Below are 16,507 nucleotides of genomic sequence, written 5' to 3'. Positions count from 1 at the left end.
CTAAACAAGAAAACCAAATTGGAATAAACATTCTACCACAATAACTAGGAACCCAGAAAGTGACCAGGAGGAAATCAGGCTGGAGATCCCAGCTGATGAATGCTGGGAACTGTGAGGGCCAGGGAGCACCAGAGACTTTGCCTTGGAGCCGGCATTCTCAGTGCCGTACATGCCAGAAAGCAAGCTCCCAACCCTATGGAATGAGACACTAGAGCAACCTGAGGAGGCTATCCAAGGGGCGAGCAAAAATTACCAAGTTGTTCACTCTCAAATGTAATGAGCCCACCAGGTGTTAGAGTCTGGAGGGGACGCGGGTGGGAGAAGACACCACTGGAGCAGAAACATCAGGAAAGCTGGTAGAAGAAGAACAGGAGATGCCTGGGGAGGAGTCAGGATGGAAGGAGGGATGCTTCCGGAAGAGCAGGGTCCCAGCCGCCAACAGAGGCCAGAGCGCTGGAGGAGACAGGCAGCTGGCCCCGGGCCCAGGCTGTGAGCACGCGCCACCATGCACACACACACCAGACACACACAACTACACACACACCACATACACACTACACGCACACCACATACTACACACACCAGACACACAACTACACACAGCACACACACCACATACACACAACTACACATGCACCACATATTACACACATACCAGACACATAACTACACACACCACATACTACACACACAGACACCCACATACTACACACACACCAGACACATACAACTACACACACACCACATACTACACACAACTACACATGCACCACATACTGCACACACCTAACACACACCACATAATACACACACCACATACACACAACTACACACACACCACATACACACACACAGCATACCACACTACACCCGCACCACATACTACACACACAACTACACATGCACCACATACTACACACACTACACACACACCACATACTACACACACACCAGACACACACCACATACTACACACAGACACACCACATACCACACTACAAACACAGACACACCACATACCACACTACACACGCACCACATACTACACACACAACTATACACACACCACATACTATGCACACACCAGACACACAACTACACACACACCACATACTACACACACAGACACCACATACACACCACATACTACAACACAGACACAAAACATGAACCATATATACACTATGCACACACCACACACACTAAATGCACACCATACACACTGCACACACACAAAACACACACCATACACACACACCACACACACACTAAGGACATACCATACACACACCACTATACACACCACACACAAAACACACACCACACACACACCACACACATACACAGGAAGCTAATCTAGGGGAGGAACAAAAGCAAGCTGCAACCAACAAGGTTTATGCCTAAGCTTGAGATGAAGGCAACCTTCTTTTACAGGAGGAGAATATGCTAATTATTGATTCATTGGTCAGTTAATTAATTAACCGGGGGAAGCAGAAAAGTAAATGGAAATAAACTTTAAATACCATCCCTGGTAACGTCTCATTTCCCTTTTTAGAGCATATCAGAAATGGAACTTTCCATATCTAATTTTTCAATTGAACAGTTTTTAAAAAATAAACTGCTACCAAGATTAATCAAATCAAATTACACAAAGCATCATGTATTTACTCACCTTTTGTAGCGGTTCTTAGAATGGTTATATCTGTGTATAGAGAAGAACAAGAGGGCAAAAATTCTTTCTTTAGCACCATGGCTTCAATCCGCAGTGAACAGCTGAAAGACAAAAGGTACAGCTACAGTGTAGAATTTGACGTTGTTGATTTTAAAACCTTACTCTGCAAAGAACAGTGATGGGTGATCCTTACTTTGGCACCTGAATTAAGCAGTGCAGAAAGGAGTCTGCTAGGGACAGCTTGGCCACGTCTCCACTAAATGCCTTTAGTTTCTTTATCTAAAAGACAGATGGAAAAGGGGGTCAAGAAAAAAAGGACAAATGATTAAAATGGAACATCACTTTAAATTTCATCTTAGAATTCCTTTAGGAAAATAAGGATATCAGTGCTAAATTCAAATTAATAAAAATGTCAGCCTAAGAAAAGGGAATCATCACAGCTTACTACTTTGTTGTTTAAAAGAGCAAACGAGCAAATTAGGGAGAGGACAGCTGTGTCACTTATGTGGGCATAAACAATCCCACATGAACCAGAAAGCTGGAGCCACCGGAATCCTCAGAGAGGTTACTAAAGGGAAAGGATCGGTTCCAAGGATGAAAACGTTCTGTAAGTTATAATCTGGAAGGGAGACCACTGTTTGGAAGACGAAAGAAGAGACTGGATAGTCACTATAGCAGAGTCTTTGAGTCATAAAGGAAAAAAATCTTATTATTTTGAGTATTTTGCATATAAGATACTTAGACTGGGGGAGGGTGTCTAACACAGATCTTCTTTCTGAGGTCAAGTCCTCCTTCACATCTAGTAGCTTTATAGGAAGGGATCACTGGATGTTGAGGTGAGTACACACTGGCTCTCCAGCAGGAAGATAAAGAGGAAAACGGCTTAAACAATTGAAAGATCAGTGCCAAGATTTCCCCCTGTGAAAAAAAATCGGGTAACATAAAGAGTGTGTACAGTGGATCCCACTTCTGTAAATTAAGAAAAGAAGTGTCTACTATGCCCCAACCCTCCACGCACACACTACAAACACAGGAACAAGACAAACCAGACGTCTACGCTAGGTGAGGCAATCACCACAGTCATTATCATTTTCATCTGCTGCTCATTTTTATTTCCTAAAATGTCCACAGTAAGCATGTACTACTCCTGTAAAAAGTTATACTAAAAGTTATTAAACACACAAATATTCCTTCAACTGTAGTAAAGAAAAAAAAAAAGAGTTCCAACGTAGGAATATAGCCAAACAGCTAAGCAAGTAGGGATGCAGGCAAAGAGAAAGTTCTCAAACTGCATCAGAGAGCAAGGTATGCCTTCTCCTCAGAGAATACAGGACCAACCCAAAAAACACATCTCTGTCTGCTGTAATGGAGAGTCTTCCAACAACAGCACTTTATGGTCAGGAGCACCTTAAGACTGCTAGAGTTTGTAGTAAGCTATAAAAGAAAAGAATCTGAATATAAATAAATAAATACACACACACTACACTTCAATTTAAAAAAAAGACTTCTAGAATAAAGCTGATAGCCTGTCTTTGAAGCTAACTGTTCCCAGTAAGCACTTACCACTTTGCTATGTTTCATAAAGCTTTCTCTCTTCCACCCCCTGGATTATGTTAGGTGCCCATAAAAATAACCTAATTTTTAAACCTCTTGAAAAATAGGAAATAGGGCTTCCCTAGTGGCGCAGTGGTTGAGAGTCCGCCTGCCGATGCAGGGGACATGGGTTCGTGCCCCGGTCTGGGAGGATCCCACGTGCCGCGGAGCAGCTGGGCCCGTGAGCCATGACCGCTGAGCCTGCGCGTCCGGAGCCTGTGCTCCGCAACAGGAGAGGCCACAGCAGTGAGAGGCCTGCGTACCGCAAAAAAAAAAAAAAAAAAAAAAGGAAATAACAGTTCAAACACACAGAGGAGGGGTATTTGCAAAGATGCACAAACTGAAATATCTGCATCAAAATGTAACAGTGCAGATGCACACCCCAGACACCCTGGTATTAAGTCTGGGCCTTAAGACTACATTTTTCGCCACAGTGGGCAGAAAATAGCCATTTATAGAATTGTATTATTTCCCCTACCTTTAGTGCCCCAAATTGAATTTTCCATTTTCAACCTTAATAAATTTAAGGGCAGATGGAACTTCTGCATTAGCTAAACCCAAACTAGTGCCTAGATTCTGAACTGGGAAAGCCACAGGATGAATTCTGGTCCCTCCTGAGCTAGAGTTTAATGATTTACCATATATGGGCAGGGGCAGAGCGGGGCTGTGCCTTTATGTAAGACCACATATGTAGCACGGGCAAAACTTCTGAGAATCACAGTACAGTTTCCTGTCTGAAGCACAAGAACGGGTCATGCTAAGTACACTTGGTAGATATTTTCTATTAAACATGTGCTGAACTGTAAATGAACAATGATTAATCGCCTCCACTTACATAATGAGTGAAAAATGCTTACGGAGTTCAAGAGAATGGTGATACTAAACATAGTATTTGATTGAAATGCCATGTATACAGTTCTTAATTCCATTTCAAAATGAGATTTATGTTCATTAAGAGGGATTACTGTGCCTTCACAGAGAGGAAGGTAAAAAAGAGGGTGGACAGACCCTAGAATTATTCTGCATTCTCATCACCGTCAAAAAGCATTTAGCAAACGTGGTTAGGCATCATTTTCTTGGCTGTGCCTGGTTTCTGCCCTAACAGCAAACAGCGTGCTCCTTGAGACTCACGCATTCCGAAGGGCAGGCCTCCTTCATCCCCTCTAATTCCACTCACATGGCCTTGAAACAGCAGGGTTTCCCACCAGCAGACCCACCCAACAGAAGACACTGGGGCTTCCTCCTCCCAGAAACAGAGAGTAAACGAACAAGGTAAGAATGAGGTGATAAAAATATCAGGGGAGGCGACTCAACTTGCTGCCACAGACAGCAGTTCCACCTCCAGCCCTGCATCCCTGATGCTGCCTGTGGCGGTAGGGTACCAGCGCCAACAGAGAGAAGGGCTCCTTCTCAAGCCGCCTCTCAGGGCCCAGACAGGGAGCATGCTTTTATTTCCGAGTCTACCTTCTCCCTCTGCGAGTTTTAATCATGAATTTGAGGCAAGACAAAAAACATGCCAGATAAAAGTTTTGCGGTGAAGGGCAGAGAACGTCTGAAAACAAATTAACCTGGGGTTAGCCTGGCAGCTGGGCCGTTTCCGTTCATCAGTTCAGTGTGCTGACAAGTTGACATATTATGAGTGACACTCACACCAGTACTTCGTGAGAGCGGAGGTGACGCAAGGCCGGCCTGAAGTGAGGTGGGGTTTGGGGAACCTTTGCCCTTCCTTCCTCAGAGGGCGGTGGTGGAATGCGGCCCAAGGAACTGCTCTGGGGTCAGACAAACCAGGTCAAACCCACCGCCCTCGACAGCCCATTAGTCACATGGCACTAGACAAGCTCTATCTAACCTGTGTGGGCCCCAGTTTTCTCATCTGTTAAATGACGAATAGCTTACAATGTCACTGTGAGGATTAAATGAAACACACACATGCACACACACGCACACACACACACACACCATGGGTGTGATTTATTGACCTTCTGTGTGCCAGGCACTGGGCTGAGCACTCGATTGCCTCTGGCCCCGTCCGGGGCCTGGAACATGGGGCACTCGATCAACGTGTCGCCCATCCTCATGCTAAGAATGAGCCAAGACGTTACCCCACAGACCTAGCAACGCACAGTGACGCACAGCGATGCGTTTATTAGCATTTTTCTGCCACATTCCTAACCCTCTCTCAGTTGGCTGTGCCTCCTCCTTGGCCTCTTCTCCATCCTCTGCCCTCTACCCAGGACTGCAGGGTAGGTCCTGCGTCCGAGTGGGGCTGGGCCGCCCAGCACTGCCAGTCTGTCCCTGCAGTGGCAGCGGTCAGGGGGTGGCTCCCTCCGCTGGTCTGGGGAGGGCGCCAAGCAGCCCTGAGGACTGTCAGGGCGCACCTGCTGAAGGAAGCTCCCAGAGGAGTCCGAGGGTGTGCTGAGCCGGTAATGTAAACAAGCAGCAGTGTGACAGCTAGTCAGATACTCAGACCCCGTCACTCCGATGACCCTGCAGGGGGAGGGGGAGGGCCTGGCCCAGCGGCTGGGAAGGCAGTGCAGGACCCCGGGCGTCTCGTCTCCAGGCTCAGCTAATCATCTGGGGGTGAGAGAGTGCCTCGGAGTCTCAGGGCAGCGCTGGGGTGGGTTTTAGTCATCACTCTCTTAACAGCCTCTTTCCTCTGAATTATATCCCACAGACAACGCAAGAAACAGGGTTCTTTAAAACACGTGAGGTTCGACAGCTAAGCTGCTTCTTTGAAAGATCCTTCATCTTCCACAGGCTTTGCATTTTTAAATTTTTTAAAGTTTTTAATCGCCTCTGATTGTTAAATTAGGAAGGAAGGTATTAAGGAAACCGCATTTAACCTTCTGCCTCTTCATGGCATGAAGCTGGCAGCCTCCCTCATGCCTAACTCCCATTTAGTTGGAAAGTTAGAGCTCCGTTAGGACTAGGTATCAGAGCAGTCCTAAGGAGGAAGCATGAAAAATGCCCAAGCGGGGAGAAGATTTCCAGAGCAACTAAATCTTTTTGAAAACTCAATTCATTAAACACTATCCATCCTAATAAAAGGTCTTGAGTACACCTGAAACCAACACAATACTGTAAATCAACTACACTTCAATTTAAAAAATACATTTTGGAATGCCCATTCTTCACATAAAAGATTAAAGAGTGTTCAGTATATAGGATCCAGGGTAAATTTTGATCTAATGTACATTTCCCTCAACTCTTTAAGACGCTTTACTAACATTAACAAATGCCATTAATTAATCTTGGCTTTGGTAAATTATAATTGATTTGCAAACAGAAAACCCGAGGTGGAGAGAGCAGCTCAGAATACATAAATATCCAGTTACCCCCGAAGACCCTCGGTTTGGCACTGTGAGTTTATCACTGATGGAAAAGAAAAAGCACAAATACATTTCTCTTGTTGTTATTAATGGCACTAAAGTCATGTTCCATAAATTATGTCTAGGAAGTGGAGAGAGATCGGGGAGGGAGGAGCCAGCAATATGTGTAAAAGGATAACTTACACTTTTTACTTTATAAGGCTCTGTATTATTTAAATGTTTACAAGCAAATGTATTCGTGTAACTTCTTACTGAAACTTTTAAAGGGTCACTTCTTCAGAAATAGACAATATCACAATTTTGGAAGGTTTTACAAAACTATTTTTCTTTTTTATCCTATCAAGCTCCTAATCATTCATAAATTCAGTTAATTCACTCCAAAAAAAATCAATACTTTATTTATATTGTGGTACTATATTGCTATCATAGCAATCCCCACCTTTTAATCAATTATATAGACAGCACTTATTAACAATTTACCTATCTCTCCAGTTTTTAGAGCATCTTTATTCAAAAGTGTTTTTTTTTCTTTATTTTTTTAAAAAAAGTATATGTATTATGAAACAACCCCAGGTACACCCTAGGCAAAGATCATCCTTAGATGACAGAAAAGGGAACTAACATTTACTGAGCTCCCATGTGCCACGTACCATGTTAGATGCATAACTAGGGCTTAATCATCAACAGTCCAGTGAGGTAAGCATCATTATCCTCATTTTACAGGTGAGGAAACTAAAATTCACAGGACTTATGAAAACTTGCCCAACTTTCTCAATTACGGGACCAGTGCCAATTTAAGCCTAGGTTCTCCAACTTGCTAACCCATCCTCTTTCTACTGGGTAACTTTTAATTGTTAGGTGAGAAAACTCCAGCTCTGGGTAGGAGAGTGCCCTTCCCATGTGAGTTCTGACATTCCTAAAAATATTAAGCTTTTATTATCACTCCTAACATTTAAAACTCACACCCCAAATTCCTTACCTCCTCTGACTCTGGCAAAAGCTTAAGAAATTCACGTAATGTCTCTGATCCATAATGCTCACTCTTTCCTTGATGAATATCTTCCACAATGGACAGAGGAGACCTTGAAAAGACAATGATCAGATTCCCTTTCACATTGGCTGCAGTGCCAAAGAAACACAAGCCAGGGGACATGAAAACAAACCCCCTCCACCCTCCCTTCTATTCCACCTCCTTCCCAGTCTGATGGGTGGTTTTGTGTCAGCGATCCTAAGAGCCCCACTGCCAGGGAAAGCAGGGATCCTGATACACCAGAGGCCCCTTTCCCCAGAAAACCATCCTCGGGCATCCCAGAGAGGGCGAAGGTAGCAACAACCACTGGGAGTCTTCTCTGGGAGAAGAAAAGCAGTTCTGTGGGACTCCTGGAGCCAGAGCCCTCTCCTTTCCACTTGAGGACACGTGAATTTAACAGTGTTTGACTCACCCATCCATCCTCCACTCATGGAGCCACACCTCAGGTGAATTTATAAATTCCCTGACATGTCAGGCATGGACAGATGCCCCAAGGTAATTCTCCCTGGACTCCAAGCCACCTGATTATGTTTTTATGGAGGAAAACAGCGGAAAGCGACACACACTTGGGGCCTCCTCAAGCCACGTGTCTAAAAACAATTTGAAAGTATGAGGGATGGCTTTCCCTCGTTAGAATCTGCGTTTTGGCTCACACCCACAGACTCTGATGCTGACGAGCAGGGATGTGACTAAAGTTTCAAATGTGTGCAAACATCTTACTTCTTAAACTGCTTTAGAAATATCCCAATGTTCATGCTCCGTTTTGCATCCAAGATAGTAATCTGGAAAAAAACAAAGACACGTAAGATCATTAAAGTATGAATAAGAAGAGTCGGAGGAAAGAAGAGAATTAAAACCTATCAAAATACAACACCAATTTCAATGTATAAGAGAGTAATTCCCAATATGTAAATCTGGTGATTAACTGATGCACCTAATATAGTTTTATGAATATCAAAATACTATTATCTCACCAAATTTGCTTTCTGCAATATGTATTTCCTTAATGGTAATAATTACATATATCTGGGCTTCCCTGGTGGCGCACTGGTTGAGAATCTGCCTGTTAATGCAGGGGACACGGGTTCGAGCCCTGGTCTGGGAAGATTCCACATGCCGCGGAGCAGCTAGGCCCGTGAGCCACAACTACTGAGCCTGCGCGTCTGGAGCCTGTGCTCCGCCACAAGAGAGGCCGCGATAGTGAGGGGCCCGTGCACCGCGATGAAGAGTGGCCCCAGCTTGCCGCCACTAGAGAAAGCCCTCATCCAGAGACAACGACCCAACACAGCAAAAAATTAATTAAAAAACTAATAATTACATATATCTTTTTGGGTTTTTTTGGGCTGCACCATGTGGCTTGCAGGATCTTAGTTCCCTGACCAGGGATCGAATCTGGGCCTACATCAGTGAAAACGCTGAGTCTTAACCACTGGCCCACAGGGAATTCCCATATAGATCTATTTTAATATTGTATAATTTAAAATAAATTATTAACATTTTCTAAATTTTGCAATTTCCTCTTAGAATAGTAGAGCCCACATTTAAAAGCCCTAATTTGGAAATAGATGTCTTAGCATAGCAAGAATCATATGAAATTTGAACTCTGAAGCTATTGCAGAGTGAGTCCCAACCCTGAATCAGGGATGTAAAAGGACCAACACTGTTATTTTCAGAAACATAATAAAATTCTTAATATTTTTCTAAAGGAAAATTTTATTTTCATTTGGAAAGAATATGTATGTCCAGCAGCCCTTTTAGGAGGAGGTAAGAAAGCGTCCTACACTTTATTTACTCAGAATTTAAAAAGAAAAACTTTTGTGCTGTATTTTACCAAGTCTAAGATGCGTTGTTTTTTGGCATATGAATATCTCTGGAATCAGGATATGTCTTATAATATATGGATCATCTTTGATTTAATAAAATATGGTGGCCATTCTAATGGACCATCCAAACCCAGATTTTGGCTGCAATAGATTTAAGCTGTTCAGAATTACAGTAGTCTCCCCTTACCCACAGTTTCAGTCACCCTAGGTCAACAGAAATCTGAAAATATTAAATGCAAAATTCCAGAAATAAACAATTCATAAGTTTTAAACTGTGTGCTGTTCTGAGCAGAGTAATGAAATCTGAAATCTCACGTCTCGGGACACGAATCATCCCTTTGTCCAGCATATCCTGCCCGTTAGTCACTTAGTAGCCACCTTGGTTATGGGGTTATTGTCACGGTACCACAGTGCTTGTTCTCAAGTGACCCTTATTTTATGTAGTAATGACCCCAAAGTGCAGGAGTAGTGATGATGGCAACTTAGACATGCCAAAAAGAGGCTGTAGAGAGCTTCCTTTAAGGGAAAAGGTGAAAGTTCTCAATAAGGAAAGAAAAAACTTGTATGCCAAGGTTGCTAAGATCTACGGTAAGAACGAATCTTCCATCCATGAAATTGTGAAGAAGGAAAAAGAAATTCTTGCTAGTTTTGCTGTTGCACCTTGAACTGCAAAAGTTAGAGCCACAGTGCGAGATAAGTGCTTCGTTACAATGGAAAAGGCATTAAATTTGTACAAGATATTTTGAGAGAGAGACCACATTCACATAACTTTTATTATAGTACGTTGTTATTGATGAAATAAAAATTCGCATTCTAAGGCAAATCAAGGAAAATGTAAACATAAAAATTTTTCTCTGCCCTTTGGCCTCCTCTTTCCCCTCTACAGGCATTGCGTATCTGCCTTATGCATCGACCAAACCTCTCCATCAGCAGAAATACCTGCTCAACCATAAAGAGCAACATTCTCCTGGCATCAACAAGATAACTCCTTAGGAGATAACCTTCCTTCTTAATCTTGTAAGGGGCCACCATGACCTATGACCCACTATTCGCTTTGTACGGGTAGATCTGGACTGTGTAAACTGTCAATAATACGTCATTTAATGCACAGTCCTCTGTCTCAAAAATTTATACAACTGTGCTTTGACCTCTAATGGCCAGAACAGTTCTCAGAGCTTTCTGAGAGGCTCTCCCGGGTTATAATCCTCAATTTGGCTCAAATAAAATTTTCTGTCTTTCTTAGATCAGCTGATCCATTTTTGTTCGCTGACATTATTGTTGGTCTATTTTGATATTCCTTATTGTTGTTAATCCCTTACTCTGCCTAACTGATAAATTAAACTTTATCATAGTTGCGTATGTGTAGGAAAAAACACAGTACAGATGTTCCTCGACTTATGTCCAGATAAACCCACCATAAATTGAAAATACTGAAAAATGCATTTAATACACCTAATCTACCAAACATCACAGCTTAGCCCAGCCTACTTTAAACGTGTTCAGAACCTTTACATTAGCCTACAGTTAGGCAAAATCATCTAACACAAAGCCTATTTTATAATAAAGTGTGGAACATCTCATGTAATTAATGGGATACTGTACTGAAAGTGGAAAACAGAATGTCTGTCAGTGTATCGATTGTTTGCCCTTGTGATCGCATGGCTGATGGGAGCTGCTGCACCACCATTGCCCCAGCATCACAAGAAGGGCTGTACCGCAAATGGCTAGTGGGGAAAGATCAAAACTCAAAATTCCAAGAACGGCTTCTACTGTATGCCTATTGCTCTCACACCATCATAAAGGAGAAAAATCTTAAGTTGAACCATCATGGGACCATCTGCGTATATAGGGTTTGGTACTATCCACGGTTTCAGGCATCCTCTGGGGGTCCTGGAACGTATCCCCCGCAGAAAAGGGAGAACTACTGTAATAATTTGGAAGGGTTTTATCAGACTAAAATTTAGACAGAATCTTTTTTCAGGGGGTGGGTATTGTTAAATACAGAAGCCATTTCTTTGGAAGTAAATATCCAGGATACATGGAAGAAAGATAACCTTAAAAGTCCGCAATTTTCCCCATTTGTTTTTTGGAAAAGGGAGACCAGCGAAATAGGAATGTTGGTATAAGGCTCTTTCTTTGCAAAAGTATGTGATACACTGTGAACAAAAAAGAATCAGGTTTCAGATTAAATTCCTGATCTCCGGGCCTGCTTCTAAGTTTATAAGAGGCAACAAGTCTGTTAACCAAAGTTAATGGGACTTCCTGGCTAGAAGGTTAAATTTTTACAAGAGTGTGGTTGCCTTCTTTTGAAGACTAATCTTAAACAATCACATTATTTACTGTCCTAGGGGTTTATTTCATGTTAACACAATCACCTGCCAGCCATAAACTAAACTCCCAAGCTAAAAGGACAGGCTCCTTGTTGGAATCCTACCCACGGATTACAGTTCAAGTTCAGTGTAAAGGGAGGGGAGAGGAGAGGGGAAAGAAAGGGTGAGAATAAAACCTGTCAAACTTAACATCCTTTAAGAGGAAAGCTTTTACCAAAGAGAGGAATCTAAATTTAAGACAGAAACTATGTGCTTATTATAATTCACAAATTACAAAGTAGGAGCATGTGCATTGACCTGGCTATATGTATACATATATCCGAAGAGCTTTCTCTGCACTCACTTCTATCCAGAATGGGGGAAAAACTTTTTATATTTTTTCATTAAATTACCACCTCCTGCTACATTTAACCCTTGACAGCAGCACCCTCTCCGCCTCCACACCCAAGCCCCACCCTCATCCTCTTCACCCCTCAACCCTCTGGGACTCTGTATCCTCAGCCTAGATCCATAGCTATTATTGCTTGGAAAAGTGGTGGAGAAATTACTATTATTGTTCCTATTTGACAGATAAGGAAACTGAGCCTCAGAGATGTCATTTTATACCTTCCCCAAAGCAATACTGAACTGAAATGCCCCAGGGTCTCTCTGGTTCCTGTTCACTCTAGTTCCTGTGACTTTCAATATTGCTGCAGATATAGGAGAACAGAGAAGTAGGGAAGGTTCCCCACCAGCCCAGTATACACATTGGGATGCTTCTCTGGGAATGGGGGCAGACCTGCAGAGAGCCATCCACGGGGCCTGGCCGAGGCCCTTGGTGACCCCAGAGCTGTATCTGTGGGACGAAGGCCAGGACTCACGTTCTCACCAGCTGAGACGGCCGCCGGGAGTGGAGCTCAGGCAGGGAGTGGAGCTCAGGCCGCGGGGAGCACAGGGGGCCACGCCTGGGGCAGCAGCTGTGTCACCAGCGAGGAAACTGGTCACTAATTTAAGGGAATCCAGCAATACTCCTAAGGGAAAACCTGGGCTGGCCATCGCTGAGCAGCGTAAGGGGGAAAACAAAGCCCAGCGCCTCCTCCAAACCACAGGAAAATGAGACAGTTGATAAGGGCAGGGACAGTGCCCTTCTCTCCGGGCATCCTCAGCTCTGCCCAGTGCACGGGCAGTCTCCTCTCAGAGGGCATCACACTCGGCCTTCTAAAGCGGTGTTATTACACAGTCCTTTAAAGAGGGTTATCACTACATGTGTAAATTAGCTTATCTTACTTCCCAAAGGCTTGCCGGCAGTTCAGACGCCCAAGCGTGTGCAGCTAGAGGTGCTTTTGAGTCACTCCCAGGAGCGCACTCCTCGCGGACTGCATAGGTGGAGACAAACAACCCTGGGAACAGGGGTGAACTGACCTGGCCCCTCCCTCCCCACCAGTTCAATTAATCCGTACCTACTCTTCTGGACACCGCAGGCCTGCTGAGGCAGGTGTACTCAGCACGTACAGAGCTCATGGCCTGTCCCATTAAAGGCCCACCCAAGAGTTACGCCATCCCTGGTGAAGAGGGGAGCAAAGACGTCAGGAGATGTGCTCAGCTCATCCACGGCAAAGACGTCCCACCCGCTCTCGTAACAGTCTCCCCACAGGCTGCCAGGCGGTGGGGCTGTTCAGATCCCTCTGAGGCACTGAAACAGCAGTGCTGCGTGCTCAGGGAAGCATGTGAATGGCTACACCCCCAGCCCCACCTGTTCAAACCTCCATATAAGCTCTCCTCCTTTTCTTCTGCAATTCTTGCACTCTCATCCATCCACCACAAAATCTGCCTCCCCTATTCGTTAAAGGAAGAAGGAACTTTTCTTTTTTAGTTGTGGTAAAATACACATAACAGTTACCATCTTAACAGTTTTTAAGTGTACAGTTCAGTGGCAATAGGTACATTCACACTGTTGTGGAATCATCACCACCATCCGCCTCCAGAACCCTTCATCTTGCAAAACTGAAACGCTGTCCCCATTAAACACTAACTCCCCACTTCCCCTCCCCACCCCCTGGCAGCCACCATTCTACTTTCTGTCTCCGTAAATCGGACTACTCTGGGTACTTCATATAAGTGAAATCATACAGTATTTGTCCTTTGGTGACTGGTTTATTTAATTTAGCGTAATGTCCTTAAGGTGGAAGAAGAAATTCTTAAATCACTTTAGCTTCAGTTTGTCAAAGGAGGCTTCCTTACCTACTTAAGTAACACTAAATAGTAGTTATTTCAATCCTATGTCAGATCTGAAAAGCAATATTTAAAAAATCTTCCTGTATCCACTAATATAGACTTAGCTTTTGGGTTCTGATGGTTTTTCATTCTTTTTAAATTTTTGGTTGGCTATTCATTGGGTAATGTCCCTCCCCCAGCTCTGAGGAAAAAAATGATAGTCCAGTTGAAGCTTTTTTTTCCCTTTCAAATACTCTACCTAGTTCTATAGTTCTCAACTGAGCATGTCTCAGAATTCTAGAACATTCTGGGACCATAACAAAAGTTGACAAAGAATGACTGATACCTGAATTACTGTGTGGGAGAATAACATTACTTTTCATAAACTTAGAAAAACCAATCTTCCTTCCTTCCTCTCTCTTTCCTGTCCTCTCTTTTTCTAATAAGCAATTTTTATTATTTCTTATGTGGGATAATTAACTAACACTAATTGTAATATTACCACAGACACCACAGTGAATGACCTCAAGTGTTTCAATGTTTGCATTTTCTTTTTCATTTTTAAATTTCAGTTTTATGGAGGTATAATTGACACATAAAACTGTAAGATATTCAAGGTGCACATCACGGTGATCTGATATATGTTTACACTATATACTTGTATACATTCCCTCCATCACCTCACATATTTACTTATTTATTTATTTATTTTTTGGTGAGAACAATTAATTTCTACTCTTTTAGCAAATTTCAATTACAGAATACAGTGTTATCAACTATAGTCACCAGGTTTCACATTATGTCCTTAGACCCTATTCATATTATTGTGTTTTCTCCGTGAACCCCTATTTTGACTTATCATAGTGATACCTTATAAGATAGCCTCTTTGCTCCCTTGGTTCAGTTCTGTCAGTTCAGTTTACTTTCTTTGGAGGATACCAAATGGCTAGGGCTGTCCTTGCCTTGAGAGCATTTCAGATTCTGTAGGGAGACAAGGGTAGCCCCAACTAACCAGCTCTGAGGGGCTGAAGAGCAGTGCTAACAGATGGATGGGGGCTTCTCAAACGTGAGATCACCAAACTCGGAAAAGAAGGTGGAGTTTGAGTTGAACCTCTTTATTATTATCCCCAGTAATACCCTTTGTTATTTCTAATTACTTTACTAAAGTTTATTATTGTAACATCTGTAGCTTCTTCAAGTTAATTTTTGTCTAGCAAAGAGACAAAACCACTTCCCCCTTTACTACATGTTCTAACTTACTATTTTAGATGTTGTTCTACCTAAATTCAGCCATTCCCAAACCCAGCTCTTCCCTGTCTCCCAGTAACTTCTTCCTTCGTAGTATAACGGAACTTATTTGTAGTGCTTTACAGGTCCTTTAAAGCCGGAGCCAACCTCATAATGGCAGGCCATTTCTGTAGGAGGTTATTACATTTCAAGGGAACATAATCTGATCCGTGGCATGTCTGAGGCTTCAGAATTATGAGCTGTGTGGCAGCAGATGGGAAGGCCACGTTTCCAGGCTCAGGATGGGTCCCTCAGCCAAACACGCTATGTGTATGTATTCTCCAGTCCACACAGTTTCAACCCTGGACTCTACTTTCTACAGAGTGAATTGGAAGATTTATTACTGGTCCATGTTAGACTATCATTCTGCTGCACTGTAACTTCTTTAAAGAAAATCTAATGAGGGAAGAAAACGGCATGTACTATAGTCTTTTACCAAAAAAAAAAAAGTATATATAATACTTCAAGCCATGTTGGAGATAGCATGAAAAATGGAAACTAATTCTGGGTAACCCTCTGTGATGTGACAATATTATCTATCTTCCCTTAAATCCATCCACCTACACTACTTATCCTACCTGAGTACTGAGAAGTTGAAGAGTTAGATTATCTTATGATACACAGTCATGGCAGTTTAATTTTTCTTTCTAGACTGCTATCTCGCAGATTAGAACCTACATGTGTTAAAGATATCTGCACACCCACCATTCATAGCAGCATTATTCACAAAAGCCAAAAGGTGGAAGCAACCCAAGTGTCCATCAACAAATGACTGGATAAACAAGATGTGGTATATACATACAATGGAATATTATTCAGCCTTAAAATTCTGGTACATGCTACAACATGGATGAACCTTTAGGACATTATGCTGAGTAAAACAGTCCAGTCACAAGAAGACAAATACTGGGACTTCCCTGATGGTCTAGTGGTTAAGACTCTGCTCTTCCAATGCAGGGGGTGTGGGTTCGATCCCTGGTTAGGGAGCTAAGATTCCACATGCCACGTGGCCAAAAAAAAAAAACAACTCTTCTGAAACTCTTAAATGGTTCCTTTAAAAAAAAAAAAAAAAGACAGATACTGTGTGAGGTACCTAGAGTACTCAGGTTCATAGAGACAGAAAGTAGAAGGGTGGCTTCCAGGGGCTGGGGGGAGGGGGGGAATGGGGAACAGCGTTTCAGTTTGCGAGATGCAGAGGATTCTGTGGATGGATAGTGATGGCAGCCTTCCAACAACGTGGATGTTTCTGT

General features: G+C 43.0%; 1 protein-coding gene across 3 annotated transcripts in view; it reads right to left on the bottom strand.

Annotated features, from left to right (window-relative positions):
• FHDC1 (FH2 domain containing 1) overlaps positions 1 to 16,507 on the bottom strand; it is a 41,845-nt gene that overhangs the window by 16,625 nt on the left and 8,713 nt on the right. For all 3 annotated transcript variants that reach the window (XM_033403476.2, XM_033403464.2, XM_004263675.3), the window contains 4 exons: positions 8,345 to 8,406; positions 7,574 to 7,676; positions 1,866 to 1,951; positions 1,673 to 1,773 (listed from right to left, as the gene is read on the bottom strand). In XM_033403476.2, coding sequence (XP_033259367.1) covers positions 1,673 to 1,773; positions 1,866 to 1,951; positions 7,574 to 7,676; positions 8,345 to 8,406 — 352 coding nt within the window. The remainder of the gene's footprint in view (positions 1 to 1,672; positions 1,774 to 1,865; positions 1,952 to 7,573; positions 7,677 to 8,344; positions 8,407 to 16,507) is intronic.

This window comes from Orcinus orca, chromosome 4 (assembly GCF_937001465.1).
Source record: "Orcinus orca chromosome 4, mOrcOrc1.1, whole genome shotgun sequence".
Taxonomy (NCBI): Eukaryota; Metazoa; Chordata; class Mammalia; order Artiodactyla; family Delphinidae; genus Orcinus; species Orcinus orca.
The sequence above is the reverse complement of the archived record's forward strand: the minus strand, read 5'-3'. Positions and strand labels throughout refer to the sequence as shown.